Below are 26,256 nucleotides of genomic sequence, written 5' to 3' on the forward strand. Positions count from 1 at the left end.
GACAACCGGCCCCCTCGGCTCTATTCGTTCATGGCTGAACAGCTAAAAACTGTGCAAAAAGCTGTGCTGAAACAGAGCTAACCAATGTATGTTCCTTCGAAACCAAAGAGAAGCTGCTGGTTTCGGACAGTCCCTTCTGCTCCCGGCCTTGAAAGCTGCTCCGGAGCTCTCCGGGCCCCACTCGCGGGTGGGCAGCGGCCTCTGAGCCTCCATCGGCACCTCCACGGAGGCGGGGAGCCTCCGTCCCGCTCCGGCTGAGGCGGACAGGTTGTACCGCGGTGAGGAATAAAGCCGGGAATTGCCGAGCGCTCGCAGACAAAAACCAGTATAAGGGAGAAAAAGAAAACAGAAAAACAATTAGCGAGATGGCAGGCTTCGGGAAGCGGAACCCCCAAAGCCCATCACCGCCATCCGGATGCCCTCTCTGCCTTTTATTCTTTTATTTTCGGGCGTTGAAGTGTTGCTGTGCCCGAAATAATTGTTCTAAGCAAGCCCTTTCCTCGCATACGCAGATATAATCTCTCTGGGCTTTCTTTTTAATGACTTCCATGGAACCAATGCCGCAAAGCTCTTTATCTCATAGTGCATACGGAATGTGGCATTGTACACATATGGTTTAGTTTTTTCTCCCCTAATTCTTGCGAGTTGGGAAAGGCGTATTCATAAGAATTTGACTCCTTCCACATTGTAGTGTTTGCGGGGCGGTTTGGGAGATCTGTTTGGGCAGAGGGATTAAATAAAATCTCGGGGAAATACGTTTTAAAGAGGATCCCGAGGAAACAGTACCATCTTTGGGATTGATTCGTTGCTCTCAGAGAAAGCAGGCGAAGCACTGAGCGACGGATGGCTATAGTGAACAGACCAAGAATTAGAGTTAAGACCCCGTGTGAACACAAATAAGCAAATAAGTAGATAGGTGGACGGGTAAATAAGTGATAAAAACTAACACTCTGCTAAGTGATTAATAAGTAGAAATGAATAAAAAGGGAAGGCACCGCAAACCCGCACTGGGAGCGTCCCCAAAAGGAGCGACGGTGTCCCCGCTGTTGCCCCGGCAGGAGCAGAGCTCGGCCCCCTCGCACCCTCGTGTCTCCCTGTGGGTGTATGGCGTGGGAGAGCTCTCCGTGTGCGGTGCGCTCGGGACTCCCTCCCCGCCTGGCGCTGTGCGGAGCGGCCCCGCAGCGCTGTCCCCGTCGTCCCCGCGAGCGCTACACAGGGGTGAGTACGGGCGGCCCCGGAGCCGCGGCCGAGCTTGCAGTCCGGGCGGTGGGGCTTTACACGCAGCCTCCCAGCAGCAGCATTACCGCTGGAAGGACAAGCTCTGGTGCGAAGCAACCCCGACGAACGTGCGGAGTGCTTCCATCCAAATAAACAAATCCGAGCGAACTGCACCCCCTGCACTGTGCCACCCCTCTCCGGGCTGAGCTCAAACGCGTTTTCTCGCTTGCAAAATCGCTGTGACTCCCTCCCCTCCCGCCTCCCTGTCTGTGTGTCCGTCTGTCTGTCCTTCGGGTTGGGCTTTCTGGGAGAGGAAACCTACATTCAGCCGGTGAATGCTTGCTCAGGTACACCCTTTGCCGCTTTACCATTTTATTTTGTTGTCTTTTTTCCCCCTCTGTATTAGTTCTCGTTTGAGAAATGGCACGTCCAAAGAGCCGTCTCCCTCCCGAGCTGCTGAGGCCCTCAAATCAAATTTGATCACAGCAGTCGGAAAGGGCTTTTCTAAGGGAAATGTATTTGTGTTTATATGCGTACACGTGGACATGGACCGGATAAAGCCCCCGAGTCTCCACGCAGCGTAACCGGGAGATGCGTGAGTGAGCGGTGCGGGAGGAGATAACCTCCAGTCCTTGTATGGCACGTGAATGAACGGGTCACCGCGCTGCAGCTGCTTTCCTTCGGGAATAAATATGAGCTAAGCTCGGCAATGGTTCGCGTTCCCACCGGTGTTTCCCCTTTCACTGCTCTGTTGTAAACGGGAACAACGAGTATTCCCTTGTGTTACGGCGAGAGGTGGAGAGCTCGCACACCCGGCCCGGTCTTGTCTGTAAGCAGACGCTTTTGGGGAAACGGCTCTGTGCTAAGATAAAGATGTTCTGCGATGGGGAGAACCACGAAACCGGGAGAGGATGGCGCAGAGCTTCCCGCCCTAAGGTTCGCTCCGGGCTGTTTTCTGCGCCCTTTTGCGGAGCTGCGGGACGAGAGCGCAGCGTCACCGCGCCCGGCTCGGGCAGCGCGTTGCTGCGCTGCGGTGCCGGGGTGAAACGGGAGCGGCCTTCGGGAGGGTCCTGCGGCCCTGGAACTTGAAACCTGGAGAGGAGACGGGAGGCTGTGCAGTCTGTGCTGTAGCGAAGGGGAATAAACCTTAACAGCGGCTAGACCGAGCCGCGCGCTTAACGATTGAAAAGGGAAAGGAAAAAAAAAACAACAAGCGGAAAGCCGAGGAGACGGAGACGCGATAAAAGCTGGTCGCAGAGGGAGCAGAGCGGGCCGTGACCCGTCCGTGCCCCGCTGCCAGGGGCGGGTCGGGCCTTCTGCGGGGTCGGCGCGTAAGGCCGAGGCAGCTCCGGGTCTGACAGCAGGGAGAGGAGCGCCGCGAGTGCTGCTAGGCGGCCTGCGGTGGATCCCTTCTCCGGCTTTGCCATGAACCCTAAAAGCTTTTGTCAGAAGGTTTCCCCTCCCGACACTCGTCGCCTTTTCCTCCTCGCGGGCAGCCCGCTCCGGATGGGTTTCTCCCCTCCTGCTCCTATCCCAAAAGCTCGGCTCTGTGGCTCCATGGGGCCAAAGGGCCGAGGGCAGGGCAGAAGCTGGGTCAGCAGCGCGGGTTCGAGGCCGCTGCACCTCCTGGGTTCTCTCTCCTTGGCCCCCGGCTGTCCGCCCGAAGGGGAGAACGGGGCAAGGAGCAGAGCAGCCATAAGCAGTTCGCTGTTTGCTCATCCTCCCTTCCCCATTTTCCCAACTTTGTTTCGGACCATTCTCCTCGAGGTTCCCTCGTAACCGAAGGAGGGAACATTTCCCGCTGTCTTCAACTCCGTCCTCCGTATCCCTTCTTGCCGGGGGCGCCCGCTGGAGAAAACCTCCCTGCTGGAAAAACCTCCTTCCCCAGAGGTTCTTGGGTTACGCTCGGCCATTGCATTACACGGGGCGTGTGCGGGCTTTTAGCAGCCTCCGTAAGAGAATAAAGACTTCGTCTTTGCCCTGCACGCTATAACACGGCTCGCAGACGCCGTTCTGGGGCGAGCAGAATTCGGCTTTCTTATGGTCTCCATGAAATAGGAAGAAGAGAGCTACGCAAGGTGTTTCCCGGCTGCCTGCGGTGCTTGCGACCCTCGGGCAGGTTATCCTCTTGGAAAGCCGCCCCGGGGCCCATTGTCTTTATCTAATGCTTGAGAGATCGGGGAGGAGAGGAAGGAAAAAAAATCATTGTTAAAAGCACTTTGAAGTCGTGCAATTGCTGCCGCTCCGTTTTTTTCTCTAGTCTCCAGATGCACCACAAATCTTCACTTTGATCTTCCAAACCAGCAATTTATATTTTTAATTTTTTTTTTCTTTTTAACTGGTTGGGTAACTCGGCGAGTAATGGCAACCATGCAGGGGATGAGGTCACTTTGGGGAGGGGGGGATGGCGGGCAGAGAGTGCCGAGATAGCCGGGATGGAGCAGGCAGTGGATGCGAGAACATCTGCTCGGGGCCAGCGTAACATCCGCGTTTGTTCACCGGGGCAATGTCCCTGCCCAGGGCTCACGGCTCACAGAGCGTGCGGGGTCGATCCTTGCCCCGCGCCCACCCGCGGAGAGCGATGCCGCGGTGAGGGGCGCGCATGTCGGGCTGGAATGGCACTGCAGCTTCAGGACCCGGCCTCTCGATGTCTCCAGTGCATTCCCCATCCTTGTGACCGTCTCCTGCGCTACCCAGGTTCTCCGCGGTCAGGGAAGGATCCCTGGGAGGGGCTGGGGACTCCTCGGCCACTTTCCCTCTCGAGGGTAGTCTCGGAGCAGCCCTATTCTTAAGGAGGGAAAGGAAACGCCAAGGAGCAGGGAGAAGCCCCCAGGGACAGCGGTGCCGGCGCTCCGCTGTTCGAAAGCCGAAAGTGTCGTGTCCAGCACGATGCGCGCCCCCAGCCTCGCCGAGTTTGGGCTCGGAGGATTTTCCCTCTGGTCTTATTCTTGGTTTTCCTATCCATCTCTACAGTATCGCCTCGGGTCAGTCATTGCAGCTCTTCCCCCCCCCTCCCCCCCCCGCCTCAATCCATCATCTCCCTGTGGGGATATTCCTAGCTCCTCCCCGGGGAGCTGCGTTCGGGATGCTCGGAACTTGGCGCATCTCTGGAGCTGCGCGGTTGGGAACGGACCCGCAGAGCTCCACCCGCCTTCTGGACCGCGAGGAGCTCGGTGCCATGCCGCTGCCCTGTGGGGACACGGTGACACGGATGTCGCCTCCCGCAGCCTCGGTGTGGAGCTGCGAGCGAAGAAATCTCCGTGCGCAGAGTAAAGGCGGCCCGGTGCCGCTGGAGGCGGCCGAGCGGTGCGGAACGGAGCCGCCACGGGAGTTATGCTGCGGCCGTTCAGGAGTAGATGAAGTTTTTACAAAGCGAGAACAGGGAGTGGAGGCAACGCGATGTACAGGATGTGGACACCGGAGTGTCGTAGGGTAAAATCAGCCACTGGTGCCTATAGACCATATCAAAGGGTTGCAGGGTGACAATTAAGTGCCTCGAAATACTCCTTAATGCGATGTTTGCGTTGGGCAAGTCCGCAAACGACGTCGATTTTGCCACTGTAGGAAAAAGATGGCAGCAGCTGGGGAGGTTCAGCCAACATTCCTCTGAGGCCTTTGGAGGGAGTGGGGGAGGAGGAGAGGAGAGGAGAGGAGAGGAGAGGAGAGGAGAGGAGAGGAGAGGAGAGGAGAGGAGAGGAGAGGAGAGGAGAGGAGAGGAGAGGAGAGGAGAGGAGAGGAGAGGAGAGGAGAGGAGAGGAGAGGAGAGGAGAGGAGAGGAGAGGAGAGGAGAGGAGAGGAGAGGAGAGGAGAGGAGAGGAGAGGAGAGGAGAGGAGAGGAGAGGAGAGGAGAGGAGAGGAGAGGAGAGGAGAGGAGAGGAGAGGAGAGGAGAGGAGAGGAGAGGAGAGGAGAGGAGAGGAGAGGAGAGGAGAGGAGAGGAGAGGAGAGGAGAGGAGAGGAGAGGAGAGGAGAGGAGAGGAGAGGAGAGGAGAGGAGGGGGAGCGGGACAGAGGGATTTCTGTGATCCTGAAAGACAAGAGGGGAAACCACAGCAGCGGAGAGCGAGCAAACGCAGCAGGGCGGGATCACAGAGGGCGGCGGGAGGGGGGGGGGGAGGGGGGGGGGCGGGGGTCGGCCGCACGTCTGCAAGGACGAAACCTCAATTCCTCGGCGGTACTTCTGACTGCGAGGCGCAGAGTCCGACTGCCCGGCAGCTCCAGAATACTCGTCGCAGTATCCGTTCGGCAGCCTGCATCCCACACGTATCCCACTGCGTGGAGAACCCTCACGGTCTCACCCAGATCCCCCCTCCGAGGCTGCCACAACTCCCCAAGCAATCTTTTTGCCCGCCGTGTGCCCCCACCCGTCCGGCTCTTCCACCCCACGGGGCCGCATGTGCTGCGGGGTCCCGAAGTAGCGGTGGCTCCGAAATGCGGGAAAGAAGAGGAACCCGCTCAGAGCATCACTACGGCGTATACATTCGTAACGCCGAGGGACCCGGTCAAAAGCCGCCCTGCACAGAGGCAGAGCCAGGGGATCCCGGCATGGTGTTCCCCGGTTTTTGTGCGGCCGTAGGAAAGCCGAACCGAGGTGGCAATGACGTCCACTCCCGTTCCGCTCTTCGAACATAAAAATAAAAACAGTCGGAAATTAAAACGGCTCTGAGAGGGGCACTGCAAGCAAACGGCCCCGGCACAGCCCGATCCCGGCAGCTTTCTGGTTCGTGGAATTCGCTCAGAGCAATAATCGTGGCACGCACTGCAATATACGTGGGTGAACTCTGGGCTGCGGCCCGAGGCGGCCGTGAGGGGCGGCCTCCGTATCCGCGCTCTGAGACCCGGAGCCGGGTCCGCGATCGCGTGATATGGGTGAGATCTGCACCGTGCGGAGCCGCCGGGGCCGCGAGGAGGCCGAGGCTGCTCTCCCGCTTTGGTGGCCGTGTGGGGAAACGCCTGAGCTCGGGAGTGGAGTGATGGCATCCTTCAGCCCCTGCTCCTTGAATGATGCCATTAAAGTCTGCTGAGTTTTAGGATCGGCGCTAAACGGGATCGTTTACAGTGTAACACGTCGTGCGAGAGGCTGAGGAGCGCGCAGGTTCAAAGAGCTGCGCCTCGAAGAAAAATAATTAAAAAAATGCCCCGTATTTATTTTTTTTAGCCTGAGCCCACAGTGAACGCGGCACAGCTCGGCTTTCCGCCCTGAGCACCGAACCCCGGGTCCCGCCGGGCAACAAAGGGCCGTTGTGCGCGGCGGGGCCGTGCGGGAGCCGCCGTGTGCGGGACTCGAGGCGACTGTGGGGTCGAGGCGGGCGTGGGGTCGAGGGGGAGCGGCGCAGCTCCGTCCGGTTCGGACAGAAAATAAATCTTCAGAACACCTCGAAACACCCGAAATCCTAATACATAAAAAAAAAAAAAAAAAAAAAAAAAAAAAGCCCACGACCAAACGAACACCAGGAGCTGTTCTAAGATCTCTTTTAGCCCCCTCGCCAACGCAGCCCCTGAGTCCACCTGCGAACAGGGAACAGGGGCAGGAGGTTGGAGGACAGGAGGTTGGAGGACACCTGGAGACCCCCGAGAGCGGCAGCTTCTTCCCCTTTCCCTCCGCACAGGGGCCGATGGGCCTCACGAAGCGGGCGCCGGTGCTGGGCCGAATGCTCCCCTCGTCCCGATCCAAGGGCTCCTCAGAAGCCCTTTCGGGAGGTCCCCTCCCGGCCCCGGGCCTCTCGCTGCCCGAGAACTCACCTGCTCGGGATGGGTGGTACGTCAGCAAAGAGAAAACGATGATAATAATAAAAGAGCGGGACGGCAGGCACCGCCGGTGTGTGCGGGCTCTGAGATACCGGCGGAGCGCAGGGCGAAGGGGATGGAGGGGTCATTGGGAAGCAAAAACTGAACGCTGCGGACGTTCCGCAGAACGAAATAGGGCTGAAAACGAAAAAACCGAGAAAGAAAGGGAGGAAAACATCACTTAGCGCTCCGGGTTGTTCGGAATTTTGGTCAATACCCGATGTAGGGCTCTTAGCTTTGCCTTTATTGTTTTAAGGTAGCAGCCAAAAGTCAGAGGTCTCTGCAATTCTTTGTTCGGGAGAGGGACCCGCTTGCTCAGAAGGGTTCATCATCGTTACCTACAGCACGGGGACAGCCCCAGCTCCCGACACGATGCCGGGGTTCTGTGGACGGGTTAAGGCACGGGAACAGTACTGGGAGACTGAATATTTTGCTGCTTTGTGCTCGGGAAACCCGCCGAAAGCAGGAAAGCAACGAAAGAGGAGAGGTCCTGGTAAAATGGAGGGAAAGCGGTGGCTGTTTTATGGTCCGAGTTTATAATCGGATTTTTTTCTATCCTGATAGAAAGCAGATAAATTTATGAAGGGAGAGCTAAGAGAATAATTACAGGGTGAAGGTAGTTAAATTTTATTTCGAGTCCCAAAGGCAAAACCTGACATTTTATTGCAAACATCTGGAAGGCTTAGGAGAGTGGCATGGTGTTTGTTTAAACACTCATTGAGAGCTTCATTCCGTAAAGCACAAACAAAGCCCATTTAAAAACACCCGGACCGTAAACGTTGTGCGGCTCTTCGCTTCTCTGAGCCCGAAAAGAGCGGGGGAGCGGAAATGGGCAACGAATGGGCGCCACAGTAGGGACGTAATTAGGAATTAGTTCATCATACGCAGCGATACCGTTTGTGCGGACCATAAAACAGACCGCTGCCTTGCTTTGCTCGCAGCCGCAGCCCCGCTCGTGGCTCGAAGCGCCCCAAAGCCTCTTCCGAGGGCACCGCCTCGGCTGCTCCTCTGCGCTCTGAAGGCGATCGATGGACTAAAAAGCAGCAAACCCCGCGCCCCCGTTATCGGGTAGCCCTCAGCCCACGCTCGTTTTAGCATTGTTTTCAATTACAAACGGGGAAAAAAAAAAAAAAAAAAAGAACTCCCCGTATGCGATGCGGCTGCGGGACCCTCGGTGCCGTACCCCATAGCGCAGCAGCGTTGCAGGCTGCGCTCAGCCTCTGGAGCACCACATCTGTGCAGCACTCCGCCGCTGCCGCCACCCCCGTTTCTCCCCTTCGCAAACATTCCTATCCACAAACAAATATTTTCAGGCAACGGGGAGGAGCGGGAGTGAATGATTTCTTTCTGCATCTCCGGGCCTGGCCCTGCGACCCCTGCTCCCGCCGCTCGATTCCAGCGAGCGGTTTCCTGGTTTTAATGGAGGTTGAGGCCGAAGGGCCGGTGGAGGGGCTGCCCCCGCTCCCCCCCGCCCTGGGGTCGGTCAGGATGAGAGCTGTGCTGGGCGCTGCCCTCGCTCCCGGCGCTGCCAGTGCGGTGCGGGGCTCTGCCCCTCGGCCAGAGACCGAGAAAGGATCGGGGTGCTGGAACCACTCGGTGCGCAAAACTGCGCTGAAACCCGGGAAGATCTATCTCGGTGTTCATGCATCGCCCCCCAAATTTCGTTGCAGTCGCGCTGCCTTTCCAACACCAATTCCTCCTGCTAAAACGCTATAAACAATTCTCTGTTTTCTTGGGCTCTTTTTCTAAACTCTCCCTTCCAGCTCCTTTAGAAGCCCTCTTCGCTCTTCGTCTCTTCTCGGAAATGAGTGAGCGGGTTCTGGTTGGGCGCACAGCCCCTCTCCACGGCCTCCGAGCCGGCGGTGTTCTGCGCGGCCCTCACTCCGTCCCGGCCCCGGTGCCGACGCTGCGCCGCGGCCCCCTGCGAGCGCTCCCTCCGAGCGCACTGCGCTCCCTGCTCTCCCCCCGCATTCCCCCTCTCCCCCGGGATCCGGGACGCGACCTCCCTCCCCGCGGACTGGGGCAGTCCCGGCCAGGCACGACCCGTCACAGGCGATGCCCTAGAGGGGAGGGGAGGGGAAAGGAGCGGCGGGGGGTGCGGGGCGGGCGGCGGGGCCGCACAAAACCCTCTCCTCGGCCTAGATAGCGGCACTCCGCTTTGCCGGCGCTTCCTGAGGAAATCATTCCTTTCTCGCCTTTCTGCCCGAATCCCCCTTCCCCCAGATCGAATCCCGGAGGACCCCGCTTCAGGTCGGGCAGAAGTGTCCGAGGTGTTCCGCGCACCCCTAAACGCGGCACCGCGGCACTGTCGCCAGCCGTTCCCACCCCTCGTCCCCACGGCGCTCCGCAGCCTCCGATCCCGAGCACCGCTCCCCGCAATTCACCGCCCTACGAGGCTCCATCCACACTAAGCCCAACTCATCCTATAGAATTATTTATTGTTTATCCCAAGCCTCCCCTCGATCCTCGGAAGCGATGTAACTCCTACATTTTCCCCCGGGTTTCGCTCGATCGCACGGATCCGCGCTCCGATCATAGAGTTGTTTTCCCCTCTCGGAATTCGGTCCTGATTTCTCTTTTCCCTGCGAGCTCGAAAGGTTTGGGGCAGAGCAGATAGAGGGGCCGATGCCATCTCTACCGTTTCCCAGGGCTGTGCCTGGAGGGTTTATTCGCTCAATGGCTAAAATGACAGAAAAAAAAAATAAATAAATAAAAATAAAATACAATAAGCCTAAATTAAATTAAATTAAATAACAAAAAATAGAATAGAATGGAATAGAATAGGATAGGATAAGATAGGATAGAGTAATAAAATAAAATAAAATATAAACGTTGTAAGTTTCGCTTCAAAACATAGCGAGAAATTCCTGCCGCCCACAGCACTGCCGACCCCACGACACACGGCATGAATGACGATTGAGCTGCACCCTCCGGTCCGGCACCCCCAGATTTTAAGGCCTCTTTCGAGCACTTCAGGTCGCTTGTTTTTTAATTCTCGGGCTTCATTCCCGAGCCCGTGGGAGCAGGAGTGCCACAGCCGATATCTCCCCGCACTCAGAGTGCGGCGCTCCGCGAAGGGTTAACTCCCCGCCCGGTGCTCGGGGGCCGCGGACGGCCAAAATTCCTCGTTCCGAAGTCCGGCTTTCCTTCCTTTCCCATTGGTCCACAGCTTTTGGGTCTCTCCCGATCCCTTTCTCCCATTGGTCAACGATATATATATTTTCACTATTTTTTTTTTCCCCCACTTGACAGGCGCACGCAGCCTGCCTAACTCTCGGAGAAAAAAAAAAAAAAAAAAAAAAAAAAAACAACCCAGAAGTTTGGATCAATCAGAGAGAGACAGAGGGAAAGGGGAGAAGGCAAAAAAAAAAAAAAAAAAAAAAAAAAAAAAGATGAAACCCGGCCCGCGGCCCCTGTGAGCAGAGCACAGCTCCCGCTCTGCCCGCGGAGCACCGCAGCCCCATGTAGGACGGGGCTGTGCCGCTGGTGCTGGAGCCGCGGGGCCGTCCGCCCAGGGTCGGGCCGGGGGGAAGATGAGCGAGAGGCGGAGGTCGGCGGTGGCCCTCAGCTCCCGGGCGCACGCATTCTCTGTCGAAGCCTTGATTGGGACGAATAAAAAGAGGAAACTGCGGGACTGGGAGGACAAGGGGCTGGATTTGTCCATGGAAAGCCTCAGCCCCAATGGCCAGCTGGGCGACGGCGAGGACCCGACGCAATGCCTGGACCTCAACCCCGGTCAGTGTCGCTCCGCTCTCCGGCAGCCGCTGCGGGAAACTCCCGGAGCTGGGGCGGGGGGGTTGGGGAGGGAAATGAAAGGAAGGGGAGGGGGGGGGAGGCGTTGTGCGGAGATTTCTCGGATTTGTGTTATTTTTCTTAGTATTTTCGGTTTGCAGTGACTTTTCCGCAGCTCTTTCCCACTTTCCCTCCCGGTCCTAAATCTCTCTCGGATTCTGAGCGTCTCCCGCTTCCTCCTTCCCCCTCTCCTCCCGACTCTGCTCTGTGCTGATCGCGGTGGGACACACACACCACATCGTCCGGGTCCCCCACCACTGCGGGGGGTTGAGATGCACAAAAATCGCGTCACAGCTGAGTCTGCCCCGTAGGCACCGAGCAGGGTGCCGGGCACAGGAGGAGAGCCCCGGAGCAGCACCGTGCCCAGCTTGGGACCCGCAGGAGCCGGGAGGGAGCGGGGGGCGGCGGGATGGGGGAAAAGGGGCTGACTGGTGCTTGGGGACGGAGAGCACGGGGCTCCGCTCCCGTTTCTTAAAATCGATTATTATTACCATTAATATTAACACGATTATTTACTACACTTACTAGTCTACGCTATTATGATTGTTACCATTATTGTGATACACTACTATTATTATACACTACTATTATTGGATGTCCTATATTATTTGAAAGGCAGCCGGTAGCCCGGAGCCTTCCCCCGGCTCCAGCGGAACCCTGGGGCTCCTCTTGTCCCTTTCCCCCTCAGCCACATCTCTCCGGTCCTCCAACGCAGCCGCGGAGCCGCGGGTGGGTGCGCGCCGGCATTGAGCGCCGCCGAACGGGATGGGGCCACGTCGCTGCCCCTGAGGGGTTCGGTCTCGGAGCGAGGTCGCTCTCGGTAATTACTCTTCCTTCAGTATTGGGGTGCTGGGGGAGAGAAGACCAAAAGATGTTTGCTGCCACCACGTAGGAGAAAGGATAGGAGCTTCCTCCCCCGCTCCCAGGCCGCTCCACCACGCTTATATCTCTTTTAAACGTATATGTACACCTACCGCAATATACATATGTTGCACGGTATATATTGCAATTTATATACTGTACTGTATATATTATACAATACATGCATTTGGAGATTTTACTGTGTCAGCCGCCGAAAGGCCGCCGTGAAAAAACTTAGAGAAACGTGAAGAGAAAAACAAAGCAACAGATCACCGAACGATTAACGGAAAGAAATCTGTAGTAAAAACCCTGCAGAGTGTTTACGGAGGGAGCAAGGCCCGGCGCTGCGCAGTCCCCGCCGCTGCGCTTCCGTTGCGCGGTGCTACCGGCACCGTCCCGGAGAGACGGAGTGCAGCGACCGCCCGGAGGCAACGAACAGCGAGAACAGCGAAAAATAGAAGGGGGAAAAAAAAAAAGAAAAGAAAAAAAGAAAAGAAAAGAAAATAAAGAAGAGAAAGGAAAAAAAGGAGAGAAGGAGAGAAATCACGGCTTTGGGGCATTCCTCTTTCAAAATAACAAATACGGAAAGGAAGAGACAAAAATCTGCTTTGCCATGGCAGAGAAGGTGCGCTCATTGGTCTTTCTTAGTACCGTTTCTCACTAATTTCCGGCGTCTATACAATGTATTTGTGTTGGTCTAGAAGTTTAATTTAAACCCCAACACTCCTGCGCGCCGGGCGGGCGACTGACAGAGAACGGCTGCAAAGCGTCCGGGGCCCGGCGAGCCGCTGTGGTGTTTTTCATAAAGCGAAGGAAATCAAGAACAGTTCGGGAAACCATTTCGGGGAAGCTGATAGACTTTAAACGAAGTCCCGGCTGCAATTTGCGCGCTCACTTCATTAAAGCCAAATCCCGCGCAGCGTACCTCTGCTGCCGGGTGGAAATTGGTTCGCGGCCGCGTAATGGCCCCCACATTCCGGCTTTATAAGGCCCCATTAAGAACAAACTTTACACCTCAAGCGTTTAAACGTCGCCAAATCTCTGGCGATATACCAAAAAATTGGAGGAGGGAGTTTTTATAGCGTCCCAAACCTTCCCGATTCCAAATCGTTGCTTTGAATGGCGTAGGGAATAGCGCGGGTATAGCGTTTGTACCGGAGGCGTATTGGGTACGGGCCCCGAACATCGAACTGAACGCTGCAAAAACGCGCACCGATTCGGCGCAGCAGAGAGCGAACGGGCCCCGTTTTATCGAACTTTCTTCAAAAATTCACTTCGAACCGTCGGGGCTTCGCCGCACCGCATTTCGTCCGCCCCAGGGAACGGAGTGCCGCCCGAGGGAGGGAGAGGAAGGTTCCGTCCTCTTCCTCGCCGCCCCTCTCTGGGGATGTCTCCTTCCTCGGCTGCAGCGTCCAGCGCGGCAATACCGTGAGAAAAATGAGATCGTTCCTCCGTGCCGCACCGCCGAGGAACGCGTTTTGCCTGGGGAACCTCGTGAGATTCCCACGGCCTCCACGTTGCGCCGGGAGGAGCCGCGCGTGGGGCGAAGCGGGACCGTGGGAGGCGGCGGCTCTTGTAGCGCTGCCCCAACCCCACGCGGAGCCGAGAGCCCCCGCTGCGTGTCGTGGGCCCGGGCGATGCTGTGTCTCTGATTCACTCCCGGCCGAGGGGGGGATTTCGGCCTTGCGAACAGCCGACCGCCGGCTTTGGGGAAAGTTTCGATGGGAGTTCGGGATTTCCCTTCCGAAACGCGGCTGCTCCACACGGGCGGACCCGCAGGAGCTCCAGGGGCAGAGCAAAGGAGTGCGGTTGGAAATGTGCAGTTCCGTGCGTTTCGGTGCTCATGTCGTCCACAGAGATAGAAAGGCGTCAGCGTGTTCTTAAGCGAATTCCTCCACTACAGCCTCTTGTCGCGTAAAAAAAAAAAGAAAAAAAAAAAAAAGAAAAAAAAAAAAAAAAAAAAGAAAAATAAAAAAAAGAAAAAGAAAAAAAAAAAAGAAAAAAAAAAGAAAGAAAAAGAAAGGAAGAAAAAAGAACACGTCGATTACAATCAACCCAACTAACCAACCAACCCCCCAAAACCCCATATTTTCGAGGGTGTGATTTTTGCCCATCCCCGAAGACGTCGCGTTGCCAGTTACAGTTACTTTCCACCCGGTGCGCTGCCCGAAGCTGTATTGATCAAGATGAGAGCAGAGCGCGGCACGTCCAGGGGCGCGCACCCAGCCTGGGGGCCGCATCGCTGAGGGACCGGAGTTCCCCCCCCCTCCCCTCCCCCGCTGCAGGGGCGAACGCTTTCCCAAAGCATGAGGAATTCGGTTCATTTTATTTTTGTTTGTTTGTTTTGATGTACGTATCTGTTTCTGGCTGCTCATCCTTGTGCATCTCCGTTTCTGGACGTGCCCAGGAGGCGACTCCGGTTCTCGCTCCAACTATTGTTGGAGCAGTATGGGCGTGAGGCTCCGGAGGGCTTTTTGCCCTCTGCCTGTGTCTGGTAGAAGCGGAGCGCGGCGGCCTTCGCGCCGTAATGGGGCCGGGCAGCTGACCAGCTCTCCGCCACTACGAGCTGTGTGTCGAGGAACGTCGGCTTTGTGCTTGGCAGAACCCCCCGCTCTGGCACCGAGTTTTCCATCTCACTTCTGAGCGGGGCTGTAGAAGTTCCTCCCTCCCACCTGCTGCACCACATCGAGGCCACCCCGGCAGCATTTCACCCCATCGCGACCCCGTACATCCCACGCGCGGCGATGCGAACCCCGGGGGCTCGGGCTGCGACCACGGCGGGGCCGGGATCCCGGAGCCGAAGTGAGCTCTGCGCGGGTTGCACGGCGTGCGCGGGGCTGAGCGGTGCGGTCCCGCCTGCCCCGAGGAGGTGCGGAGCCCGCAGTGCGTAACGGATGCGAAGCAGGAGAAAAGGCATCAACCCATGTCCTCCTTTTAAATGTATTTTAAATAGTCACCTCTTTTTTTTTTTTTTTTTTAAATGTAGTTTAGTTCCATTCGCGGGGAAAGCTGTTAGATCAATCGTCATTTCTTGTCTTTAACAAGAACTGTGGGAGAATCCAGAGAGCTTCTGTTACCGGCACAGGTCTGTGATTCCTTCCGCACCATCCATCACCGCTCCCTCCTCCCGCTCGGGACCGAGAGCCTGTATCGAGTATCGGCCCCTCCTCGGGCAGCAGCGTCCCCCTTCAGTCCTATCTGCCTCCTAGGAAACGAATGCTTCCTCTCAGATGGAAAAGTCGAAAAATGTCTTCTTAGAGTGCAGGAAAGAGCGTTTGGATCGTTTCACAGCACGGCAATACCGCTTTGGTCACCTCTGGTCAGAGATAGGCGTCCCTCCAGCTCACCTCCCGTATGGCTCTGCTTCCATTTTCGTGCTTTCAAGCTTCGAAGAACTGTGTTATGTTGTTCATATGTATGCATATATATACACACACATATATAGTGTTCTGTTCTAGATTACAGCTTACAATAGTTCAAGAAACTGCTTGTACGGCAGTTACATCAGTCCCTGCTGTAAGAAAAATCTGTTCACATGCGGTTTCAGTCACCCTGAGAGCTCACACTGAGATCTGTAGTTTGCACTGCTGACGTAAAGCAAGGCTCAGTGGAAAAAGCTTCAGTTTTCTAACACTGACCACGTTCCAGAGATCGATAGAGATGCCCGGAGGGGCTGTGCCCGCTGAGGGAACTGCAGGACTCGGTGCCAGCTCTCGGCTCCCCGACGCCTCCCCGAGCAATGGTGAGGAATGGCGAGACCCGACCTGTGGAGCGCGGCGGTGCGCGGGCGGCGGACCGGGATCTGTGCGTCCGATGTCCGCCCTCGGCAGGAGCGGCGCTGGGCGCTGCGGAGCGGGATCCCGAGAGGCGACGCTGATTTTTTTTTCCTTTTTTCTTTTCTTCCTCTCTTCTTCTTCCTTTTCTTTTTCTTTTCCCTTTTCTTTCCTCTCTTTCTTTCTTTTATTTTCATTTTCCATTTTTCTTCCCCCCTCCCCCCTTTTGTTTTTTATTTTTTTATTTTTTTTTTTCCTTCCTCCATCAAAACGATTGCTCCATCACCACTTAATTCTTCGCTCCATCACCATTTAAAGCAGGTTACCACTTCGTCCTTTCTGCTTGTTGGGCACCTGTTGTCTATCCCGTGGCATGCTCCGTTGAGGAGGGCTAAGGACAAATAAAGGGTTGTTCTGGTAATGAAAATCACTTTGGAAACCGGTTAAGAAATTTTAATACTGATAGGAAACACTGCGCCCGTTCAAGTTCCAGCAACGACATTCACGCCATTGGCATCCTTTAGTTCCGCATTCTGCACGATCAGACAGCAATGAATTAGTAAATCAATACGAGAAGAGACAAAAGCATTCGTTGCAAAAATATTCCCGTTTGAAAAGGAGTGACAAGGAGTCGCTCCTTGTTCGTTGTGTGTGTGTGAGTGCAACATAGCAGCTAGACTGGGGGGAGATGGGGGATGTGACGCCCCCAGTCAGCAATCACAGCAACAGGGGAGCCCGGGCTGGGGGAATCTCCTGCCTGCACCCAAATCAGTGAGGGATTTTTCGTGGCGAGGCTGAGCCAAAAAAGGGAAAATGTTGAGGAGGGGTTCAGGTTTGGTTGAATCGAAGATCATTTCTCCTCTGCTCTTTTATATATTTTTTTCTTTTTCTCATTTTCTTTTACTTTTTCTCTTTTTTCTTTATTATTATTTTTAAATTAGTTTTATTTAGAAGTGGGAAAACTTCGGTTTTGGCCAACCTTTAAACCTTTACTTACTTTTGTGTCATCGGAATGCTTCTTGGTTTTGAGTCACACAACCATCCTTAAAATTATTTCCAAGACCTTCTGTCTAAACGAATTCAAAAACAATTTTAAAATTAATTTTGAAATGTGTTTTAAGTTTTGAAAGAGAGAGATTTTGATTTTGATAACGACGAAATCAAGTATTTGAGCTTCTAAAAGAACCTACCTGTTAATTTTTCTTCTTGTAACGAAGTGATTTCCCAAATCCAACATAACTAATATTTCATCTCTCCAAAGACATGTTCTCCTTGTCAATTCATTGTTTTGAAAGTGAAACAAAATAAAAACACTGAACAAAAAACTGTCACAAGGGATAGTTTCAGTGCAACGTACTCGTAGCCAGTCATTCTTAAGCACTCTTCCTTCTTGAGGGAGCACAGGAAATCAACGAATGTTGTTGAATGGACATTTCTGGTGATGTCCACGTATATGAATCTTGGAAAAGGAATTTGAGAAGAAATTATTGACAAACCCATTTTCAGTTTCTAAAGATCACGTTAATGGCTGGTTAAGAACGGACACAAACAATCGTAACAATCAGTAGATAGATGGAAATCAGCACCACAAAGGTTGTTTGAATATCAGTTGCTGAGCGCATACGGAACAAGTATGAATGACTTACGGTGCTGCGACTTCCCCTGATGGCTGGGTGTACTCTTGGCTGGTGTGAATGCTTTTCCCATGACAGTTGAATTAACAAAACCAAGTGTCTACTTTTTGGAAGTGTGGAAAACAAAGAGCGGTCAGATAAAAAACCTGCCCCCAGACTGATAGCAGAACTGAAGACATCCGAGGGCCTTTGTTTTAAATGAGAGCGGAGAGCATAGAAGACTTGTTAAGAAGGTACATCAGCTAACAGCAGCATTCCTAATCAAGGTATTGAAAGTGCTGCCTGACTGCGTGGATGCTTCTGTTCAGATAATAATTCCAAAGGGACATACGGTAATATAAAGGGAGTCTTTGAAAGTTCTGTAGGTTTGAATTTGCTGAGAAAGAAGGGACCTTGAGAAGAGATGGAGAAATTTAGAGACGGCCTTTTTTCACTTTGACTTCCTGCTCAGATGATTCTTTAAGTGAAAATGATTCATTGTGCATAGGTGTTATTATTCTATTCTGCTTTCAGCGGAGAAGTTATCTTAGCGCCGTAGATGCACTTCGCGCTAGTGAGAGGTAAAGGTAGTTGTATTGCACTTCAAGCACCTTTTTTTTTAGCTGGGATGAAAAGGCAGAAGGAGGAGACCTGCTGAGTATTCACTTGTACCCACTCAGACCTCGATGGAAAAGCTCCTACCAACTTTCTAAAAAGCAGACTTCAGTCCTGAAATCGTATGGATTCTGCTGCTGCCCTAACTTGTAGCACAATGCCTTTCAACAACTGGGATGGGCAATCCTAAATCCAATCCTAAACTTCAGTTGACATCTCCTTTTGCAGAGATATGGATTGCACAAATCAGACCCATTCTTGCTTCCTGCTCTTTCTCACACTGGGGCTGTCAGAACTGCAGTCATCGTGTTTCCTGGGCTTCTTTTGGTCTACTGGAGCACTGGGTCTGTCTGTAGGAATAAATAATCATGACCATGAGGGTAACACCAGGACGACCATTTTTATGCTACGAAAGGACTGTGCTTTCCTTTTGTCTTCAGATCTTCTGCAAATGTATGGTAGTATGAAAACTGTCTTGTTGGGTCAGATAAAAGTTCGGCATTATGCCCGGCCTTGCAGTGTCTGAGCACTCCTGCTTTTGAGCTGTGTAAAGCAACGCTGCAGTGCTCCATACAAGGCGACAAGGCTGCTTTTTTAAACTGAGAAGTTGTCCTTTTGTTTCTTATGCCAGAGGGACGTAGAAAGTCTGGAAAAATGTAGAGTGCAGCACACGGCTGTGGTGCCTAATGGTTTTTATTTCACTTCAGAATTTAAAAGATAAACAGAAGATCTATTATTGTAGGATTTGGGTGTTTCCTGTGCCAGGCTCCTTGGAGCAAGCACAGAAAGTCTTCATTTGCCATCTGACAGCTCTAGCAAAGTCCATCCCCCATTCCTTACTGCCATTATCTGCACGCAGCCATAATGCTGGGTGCTGTTGTGCAGGTCCCTGCACTGCAAATCCAGCTTTGCCGTTGCAGCCCGCTCTGGTTGTTCTGTGCAGAGCAATTCTGGTTACTGCAGGACTCAGGAAATTGTGCCGGGGGTGAGAGAAGGGGAGGGTGGCCATGAAGATTGCCAGCGGTGTGCTGTTACAGGAATGGTCAATAATTGATAGCTCTTGTGAAAATAGGGTCGTATAATGAAGCTTGAGGAAAAATTCCCCCATTGCTCCTTGGAATGAAAGATCTGATTGTAGGGTGGCTGTTTATTAAGAGCGTTTCAAGATGGATTGCTTGAGTAATATTAAGATGCTGAGCATCATTTACCCAGAGTAAATGAGTTTAAATAAAAAGTTTAAATATCAATCAAAAAAGTAGTTCAGCCCCAAAAGGGAATAGAAAATGTTTGAGACATTTGCTGCCTCTTTCCCTTTGCTCTGTGGGACAAAGAAGGTCATTGGGCAACTGCTGCAGTAGCTCCGTCCTGATGCTGAGGTTCCCCTTTGCTTGACTCTGGTGGGGATGAAATGGTTATGAAGAAGGGGAGAGAGGATCTAAAAGGGGCAAAGGAATAGAAAACTAGGTACAAAAGGGGATTTCTTTTGGGAAGGAAAAAGAGGAACAAGACAGGAAAGGTCAGAGGAGGAAGGCAGTGTTCAGTGTTTTGTTTCCTACCCCAAACTGGCTGTGGTGTGGGGAGAATTTAGAGACTGTTTTCGGACTTACCCCCTATATCTGGGAGGCGTCATGTTGTTTTCCCCCCAAAATAATGAACGGCATGGCTCCTCGAGATGTAATAATGAATAGGTTTATACAGTTTATGAAAGCAGTACATTGCACCAGACAAATGCATAATCATTTAGTATGGCACAGATATGTGAGGGCCCTGAAATAAGTAGGGAAAACTTCTCATAGAGAAGCTGTTGGAAACCAACCAACAAGGTTTCTTACCACGGTTTTTTTGTTCTCCGTGTTTTGATGTAAAAGAAATCAGAATTGCAGGAGAAATATTTAAATGAAATATTCTCACTTACAGTGAACCCCATAGAGGTTTTATATTTTTTTGGATCCTACTCGCCACTTTTATTCAGGGCTTCAGCCTTTTTATAATCAGTAGAAGTTGTGTGTAGATTTTTTTTTTAGGTCTATGCTATTACGCAGTTGTATAATATTGATTTCCTTTGTGTATAAAAATCAGAGCTTTCTGTTCCTTATTCATATTTAAATTATCCATAAACAGAAGTGTTTTTATGTGCCCTACGGAGCATGTCAGCCATTATTGCAATGGCTCTAGTTTCTTATTATATTGGTGTACCTAGAGGCATTTTCTAATTGCTAATTAAATTACGTGTTGCGCGTTTCATATCGTTAAGGAAGTAATTAAAGTTTACTTACGGTCATCGGCTACTCCAGAAAACTCAGTCTCTCCTCCTGCTCCCAATTTCTACTTGTGGTTGTGTGTATTTCTGTGTCTTTGCTGGAGCTGGGGACGGAGGGGGGAGGAAGACAGGGATTTTTGTGCAGCGGCAAAATTTCTTGGAAATGCTGTTCCTTTGTGCAGACTGGCAAGAGCCTCGTGATCTAAATGAAGAATTATGAATACGATAATGATTTCTTATGACAATAGCTGTGTGTTTGCTCATGAATCCACCCTTAATCATTTTGCTTATGAAAATTGAGATGATCGCTGATTATTTATGAAAACGTTTGGCGATCCTGAGCTGGGATCCACATGGCTACATCTCAGACAGTTGCTATTCACTGCAACACAGTGATGTTTGTTGCACAGACATATGGGAAGAAAAATATTATTACCATAGTCATCCAGTGATTTTTATGCCAGCTAATTTGCTTTATTTTTCCTGAAAAATACAATTCTGGCTTTTTTTGACTGTTTTTTTCCCCTATTTTCCATTTATTTTTTGCTTTACTCCAGATTCATAATATTTTTTTGAGTGTCAGTCATGACATTAATCACGTTTTCTCCTGCAAATCAGGATGCTCATTTCCCCTTATTTGTGGAGTGCGAGACGATTCATTGTTAGCAGTTAGGATGTCACACGTCCTTACTTACACTAGTGGCTCTTTGGATCAGCTCTCTTTTTTGTTTGGTTTGCATTAACATTATTGCAGAGCGCCAATCCATGATGAGGGCTTTGGGACAAACTGCAGTTGTACAAAGAGTAATGTTCTGAAGGTGTTGCTGGTTAGTCACCTCCCTTTAATAATGCAGCATTTCCGCCAGCCATTTACACTGCGGTTGGATACAGTTGTTCCCATATACATACTGAGATGTGCATTTCATTAGGTGAAACACAATTTGCTGCATTGAGCACAGAGGTGAAACGCCCCTAACTCATCCCTGCTGCCTTTGTGATGAGGGGAATAGAGACTTCAACTAGAATTCGTCATTATTGTACTTGAGGGGTGAGTTTGGCATCATTTAATACCAAATTCAACGTGACCCCTGATGATACTGGGACAGGAACTCAGAATTCACAATACAGGGAAAACCCAAAGTGAAGAATGAAGAAATAACAAATTTGTGAAGCAGAACAGAGGTCTTGCATTGGTTCAGAGCACAGTGAATCATAGGTTAAATCTCCATTTTATAGAGGTATATTTTGTATAACTATATCAGAAAATATAGTTTTATATAACTATATCAGAAAATCCATGACATGCAGTTCCCCTTCCTCTGCCTAGGATGCTGAGGGAGATACCTGTACATTTTGCGTATCTTGAACATAAACAAGGGAATGGAGAGCAGTCTCATCTGCGGATGCAGAGAGCAATCTAAAATGAGAAGGCCACATCTGCAGAGTTCTGTTATTTCTTCCTCTTCATGCTCCTCATTTGGTTAAAAGTAACAGAATTCCCAGCTGACGCTGCTGCCTCGGAGGGCTTCCCGGTTTGGTAAGGAATCAGTGATTGAGCCACTTACACACAGCACTTTTGAAAGTCTTTTATCCATTTTTTCTCTCTTCTATAAGATTTTGACTAAGCTCAAACAGATAAAGTTATTTTTTACGAGGGCATCGCTTTTCAAAACTTATTTTAAATCTTCCCTTTCTCTCTTTAAATAAGTCCTTAGAAATCTACTTAGGGCCAAATTCAGCAAGCAGCTGAGCAATCCAGTCATCATATCACTGTGTTTAAGCAGAGGCTGTGCAGTGGCCATGATTTTTTCCAAATATCTACTCTCACCCATTTATACTGAATGCAGTTCTCTCTCTCTATCTTTTTTTTTGTTAAAACTGGGGATTTTTGCACGGAGGAAATTCCTCCAATTCAGTAAAAGTGACTGTCAAAGAGTGAATAGCAAAGCATCTGCATTCAAATCCCATTTTACTTGTTATATACTCTCCTCATGTTGTGTGCACATGTAAGTCCCTCTATATAGACAGATTTATGGTATTGCATACTGGATGTATTATATTAATAATATTCTGAGTATGTGTGTTTTTCTGAATAAGAGTGTAGGCTAATCTGTACTGACTAACGTCCTGAATTTGAACATTTAACTTTTTTTTAAAGCATTTGAGAAATATCTGTCTTTTATGTTTCTGTTTAGCACTTACAGTTTGTTTAGCAGTAACTGATATTGGCATCATGTTGGATGGCCAGAAATAGGATAGTTCTGCTCTGGTGAAGAAAGCAACTTGCATTTTATTTTATTTTTTCCAGCAGTGGCACTTGCTTTCCTACAGAACTTAAGCACACTTTTTTTTTCTAAGTAGAGAATTGTCTTGTGTTTTTACGAGAGAAGCATCTCTTTACCCATCTATTTGCTCAACTTAGCTTACAGCAAGTACCTGAAGTAAGGACTTAAGACATGAAAGTTGCCCTGCTGCTGTCTTCAGTGGGAGTCACTCAACAGCAGCAGCGTTCCCATGGATCCAGCAGATATATTCGTAGCAGCAAGGGCTTCCCTCGAGGCAAAAGTGGGGGTGAAATCCTTCCTTAGGAGGACAATTCAAAAAATTCCCTGTGCTAAACAGAAGTGCAAAAACTTCTTTTTAATGAAAGACAGATTGCCATCGTTTGCCAGAGATTATCACTCTGCTAAACTGAAGCAGAACAGCAGAAATTCCTGCATCATTTACATCCCGTGAACGAGGCAAGGGCAAAAGCTGGAGGGGAAATATTTAGCAATATGGGAGCAACAGCTGTGAAGAAGAAGAAGCTGCACTTTTAGTTGCTGAGTCTCCCAGCAAAAGAAAATAATAGTTTAGGAAAAGCCATACCAAGCAAACCCTGGGCTGTGCCATATCGTAAACCCTTAAAGGGACACTCTCAAGTCGAGCATAAAAGAAGCTTGATCTGCTCTGAAATCTTCCAGCTCCAGCAGCTCTCCCTTTAAAAATGCTGGCTGGCATTTAAAAGTGTATTGAACTCCAATTTTTGTTCCTGGGATCTTTCCTGCTCCACTTTTTGTGTTTGCAGAGGTGGTTTCTGTTAGCCAGTTTCCTCCTTGCTATCTGAGGCCCCGATCCTGCCAAAATGTATTCCCATCCTTCGCTGCCGCGAGTCTCCCATTGAAATCACTCCCAGCAGGAAAGGTGAGCTCACACTCGTGTGTGTGTGTGTAGGATCAGTGCCTGACTGTAGGGGAAATGGAAACTGCATAAAGTTCTGTTAGTGGCACAAAGTAAACAATAGAGGATGTAGGCTGAAATGTAATTTCTTTAGTACTTCAATTGCAGGAATTCTAGATGCGATGTGTAACTCTAGCAAGGGATAGACCCTTCAGAAAGGAATGTAATTTTTCATCTTATAAGTATGTAATTTTAAGCAGAACTGGCCATTGCACAGATTGAAATTGTTGTAGTTGTGAGGTGATGAACCACGCTCTTTCTTTTCATTCCATATTTTCCTTTCAACGTAAAATTGTTGAGCCCTACTGCTGCTTGCCATCAGACGTTAGAGGAACTTTGATTTTATTTCCCTTTGTGCATGATCTTATTTTGCATGTTTGGCAGTTCTGATGATGGAACTCAAGTTCATTTAGAAGCCACCTGCCATCATCTTTTACGGTGTCAGTGCAAGACAGAACGTTAAGAAAAGTGAAATTCTGATCTCTCACATGTCCTTGTTCAGAAAAATTGACCCTGGGAGATGGAAAACACTTGTATATCAGATGTGATTTACATGTTTACTTAAATCTAAAGTCTTAAATTACAGTCAAAATTGAAATAAAATCGTTCGTATCATTTATATGCACTGAAAAATGCCATCAATATTTTAAGTATAATAGTGAAATACATGAGCATAATTCAAAATTCAAGTCTAGCATGCTAGTTTCAGCCTGTGCTGGAGCTGATTGGGTGCAAACCCACTGTCATTTGACAGAACTGTGTACAGCTAGTGCACAAGACTCTACCACTCCCATTATGACTAACAGCAGTAACAGGGGGGGAGCCATTAGGTGAAAATTATCTTTGTTTCTGAGTATCAATCTGAGTTAAAAGGTAGGGAAAGGAGTTTTGCTATTGCTTGACTTTTGGACTTCAGCCACAGGATGTTTATGGAGAAACACAGCAATCTTTATGCCCTGCTCTTTCTTCTATTACAGCAGTGCAGCTGATTTGCAGAGTATAGGCAAGGTGTCAGTATTTAGACCTTTTATAATATTTTTCTCAGTCTTGGCATGCCCTGCCTGAACAAACACAGAGCAAAAGCTAAATTTGACTCTCAAATGTGCTCTAATTTGGGCTCCTTCTTTCATATAGCCACCAATTTTTACAGAATTTGCCAAAACTGAATTTCTTTGCAACCTCTGTCCCTCTGTCAAACACAGTTGAAGCTGACCAGTCAGTATGGAACTATAGGTCCAAAACATTCAGTGCAAAGGAATAACTGACCAAATAAAAAAAAAAAAAAAAAATTCGGTATATAGACGAATCTTCTCTCCCCTTCCATTCTTCATCCCTGTGTTCAAAGGAGATGCTTTAGGCTGAAGGTATTGTGTGAGCTTATGAAAGGAGAACGATCAAATAATGTTTCACAGTTCCACAGCTTTGCCATAATTTCTTCAATGCTGAGATCTGAGTGCCACTTGAGGAAACAAAACCAGTCGCATAATGCCTGTTCACTGCTGGTAAAAGGGTACCCAAAGATGAAGGATTCTGCTTGTTACTGATATATATCTGCCAAATACAGAATTCCCTTTTCACAATAGTTGATCTTCTTGCACAATATTTGATGAGTAGAGAAATAGTTAAGAAGATGCATTTTACCACAACTAGCAAAAAAATTGACGCTTCAAGATAAAAATTAAACATCAGAACTCCCAGTTTAGGCTTTTCAGATTCACATGGATATCCATAGTGTAGATTGCTCTGTGCTACTCAGGTTAGATGACGTTACACTTCCTGGAGGCAAGCGTGGAGGGATGTGGATATCAAGGAGATGAATCACAGAACATCCCAAGTTGGAAGGGATCCACAAGGGTCACCAAGTCCAACTCCCAGCTCTACACAGCGCAACCCAAAATACAAACCCTATGTCTAAAAGCAACACCAAAACGCTCCCTAAACTTCAGCATTTTGGGGCCATGCCCACTGCCCTGGGGAGCCTGCTCCAGGGCTTCACCATCCTCTGGTGAAAAACCTTTTCCTAACCCCCAGCCTGAACCAAATATACAGTTTGAGCTTGGCTCCGTGTCCTGCCACTTGCTTTCTGCTTGACCTTCCATCATCCTCAAGCCAAGATGTTTCTGAACCTGCTCATTTTGTTTTCAGGCAGCATTTGAGTACTCAGTCAGTGATAAATCAGTGATAAGGAAACAGTGTTTGTGACTCATCATCCTAAATCCAAAGCACTCTCGTCTATGGCAAAATCAATGCCATTTAAATGCAAAACTTTGTGCTTAATACTTGTGTTCTGAAGTTCAGAGCATTAAAACACTCCAGAATTTTAGGGAGAAGGTTTGAGTTGTCACAGATTTAACTGATGTATCACAGAATCACAGAATCACCCGGGTTGGAAGGGACCCCAAGGATCATGTAGTTCCAACCCCCCTGCCTAGCAGGGCCACCAAACATACACATTCAGATCAGGACATACATATTCAGATCAGGATTCAGATACAGATTCAGATGTACTGTAACATTATCTGACAAAACCTTCAGGAATGTTTTCCTGGAGATGGATGTCTTCACCACTGCCCCATCCTTTGGGATGCTTCAGAAGCCCCAACAACTCAGAGGGAAATGTTTCCCCTTATTTGGTAAATGCTAACATTTTTCTAATGAAAATTAATACAGAATAATCTTTTTTTTTTAAATCCCCCCCCCTCCCTCCCCAGTGATTTTCTATAAATAAAAAATCCCACGAGTGAAAATCTCCTTGGCAGAGAAACTCAGATTAAGAATGTATTCACCAGCTAAGACTAATTTAGACCCAGCATTAAGGGTTTAGAGTAGTTTGTTGGCTCCTGCATGGAGCGCTGGATGTGAATTTCACTAGAATATTTATAGATACAACATTCCTCCTTTGTATCACCATCTGCTCGCCACCTCTGTTTCTCTAGCTGAGCTTCAGGATCTGTACCAATGTCAGCGGAAGCTTTAAAATCTGCCATTAAAATAGCAACAACAGCAGAGATCTGCTGTTAAAATAATAGCAACAACATCCCTCTGTGGGATGCTCAGGAACATGCGACTATGGACAGGACTGATCCAGCATTCCTTTCCTGCCCTGGGAGCTTTTTAGGAA

At 50.1% G+C, this 26,256-nt stretch overlaps 1 protein-coding gene across 1 annotated transcript in view; it reads left to right on the top strand.

Moving 5' to 3' along the window:
* The first annotated feature begins 10,427 nt into the window (after positions 1-10,427).
* Positions 10,428-26,256, top strand: part of TBX15 (T-box transcription factor 15) — an 89,211-nt gene continuing 73,382 nt past the window's right edge. The window contains exon 1 of the mRNA XM_048951932.1: positions 10,428-10,737. Coding sequence (XP_048807889.1) covers positions 10,536-10,737 — 202 coding nt within the window. The 5' untranslated portion in view covers positions 10,428-10,535. The remainder of the gene's footprint in view (positions 10,738-26,256) is intronic.

Source organism: Lagopus muta, chromosome 1 (genome assembly GCF_023343835.1).
Source record: "Lagopus muta isolate bLagMut1 chromosome 1, bLagMut1 primary, whole genome shotgun sequence".
Lineage (NCBI taxonomy): Eukaryota > Metazoa > Chordata > Aves > Galliformes > Phasianidae > Lagopus > Lagopus muta.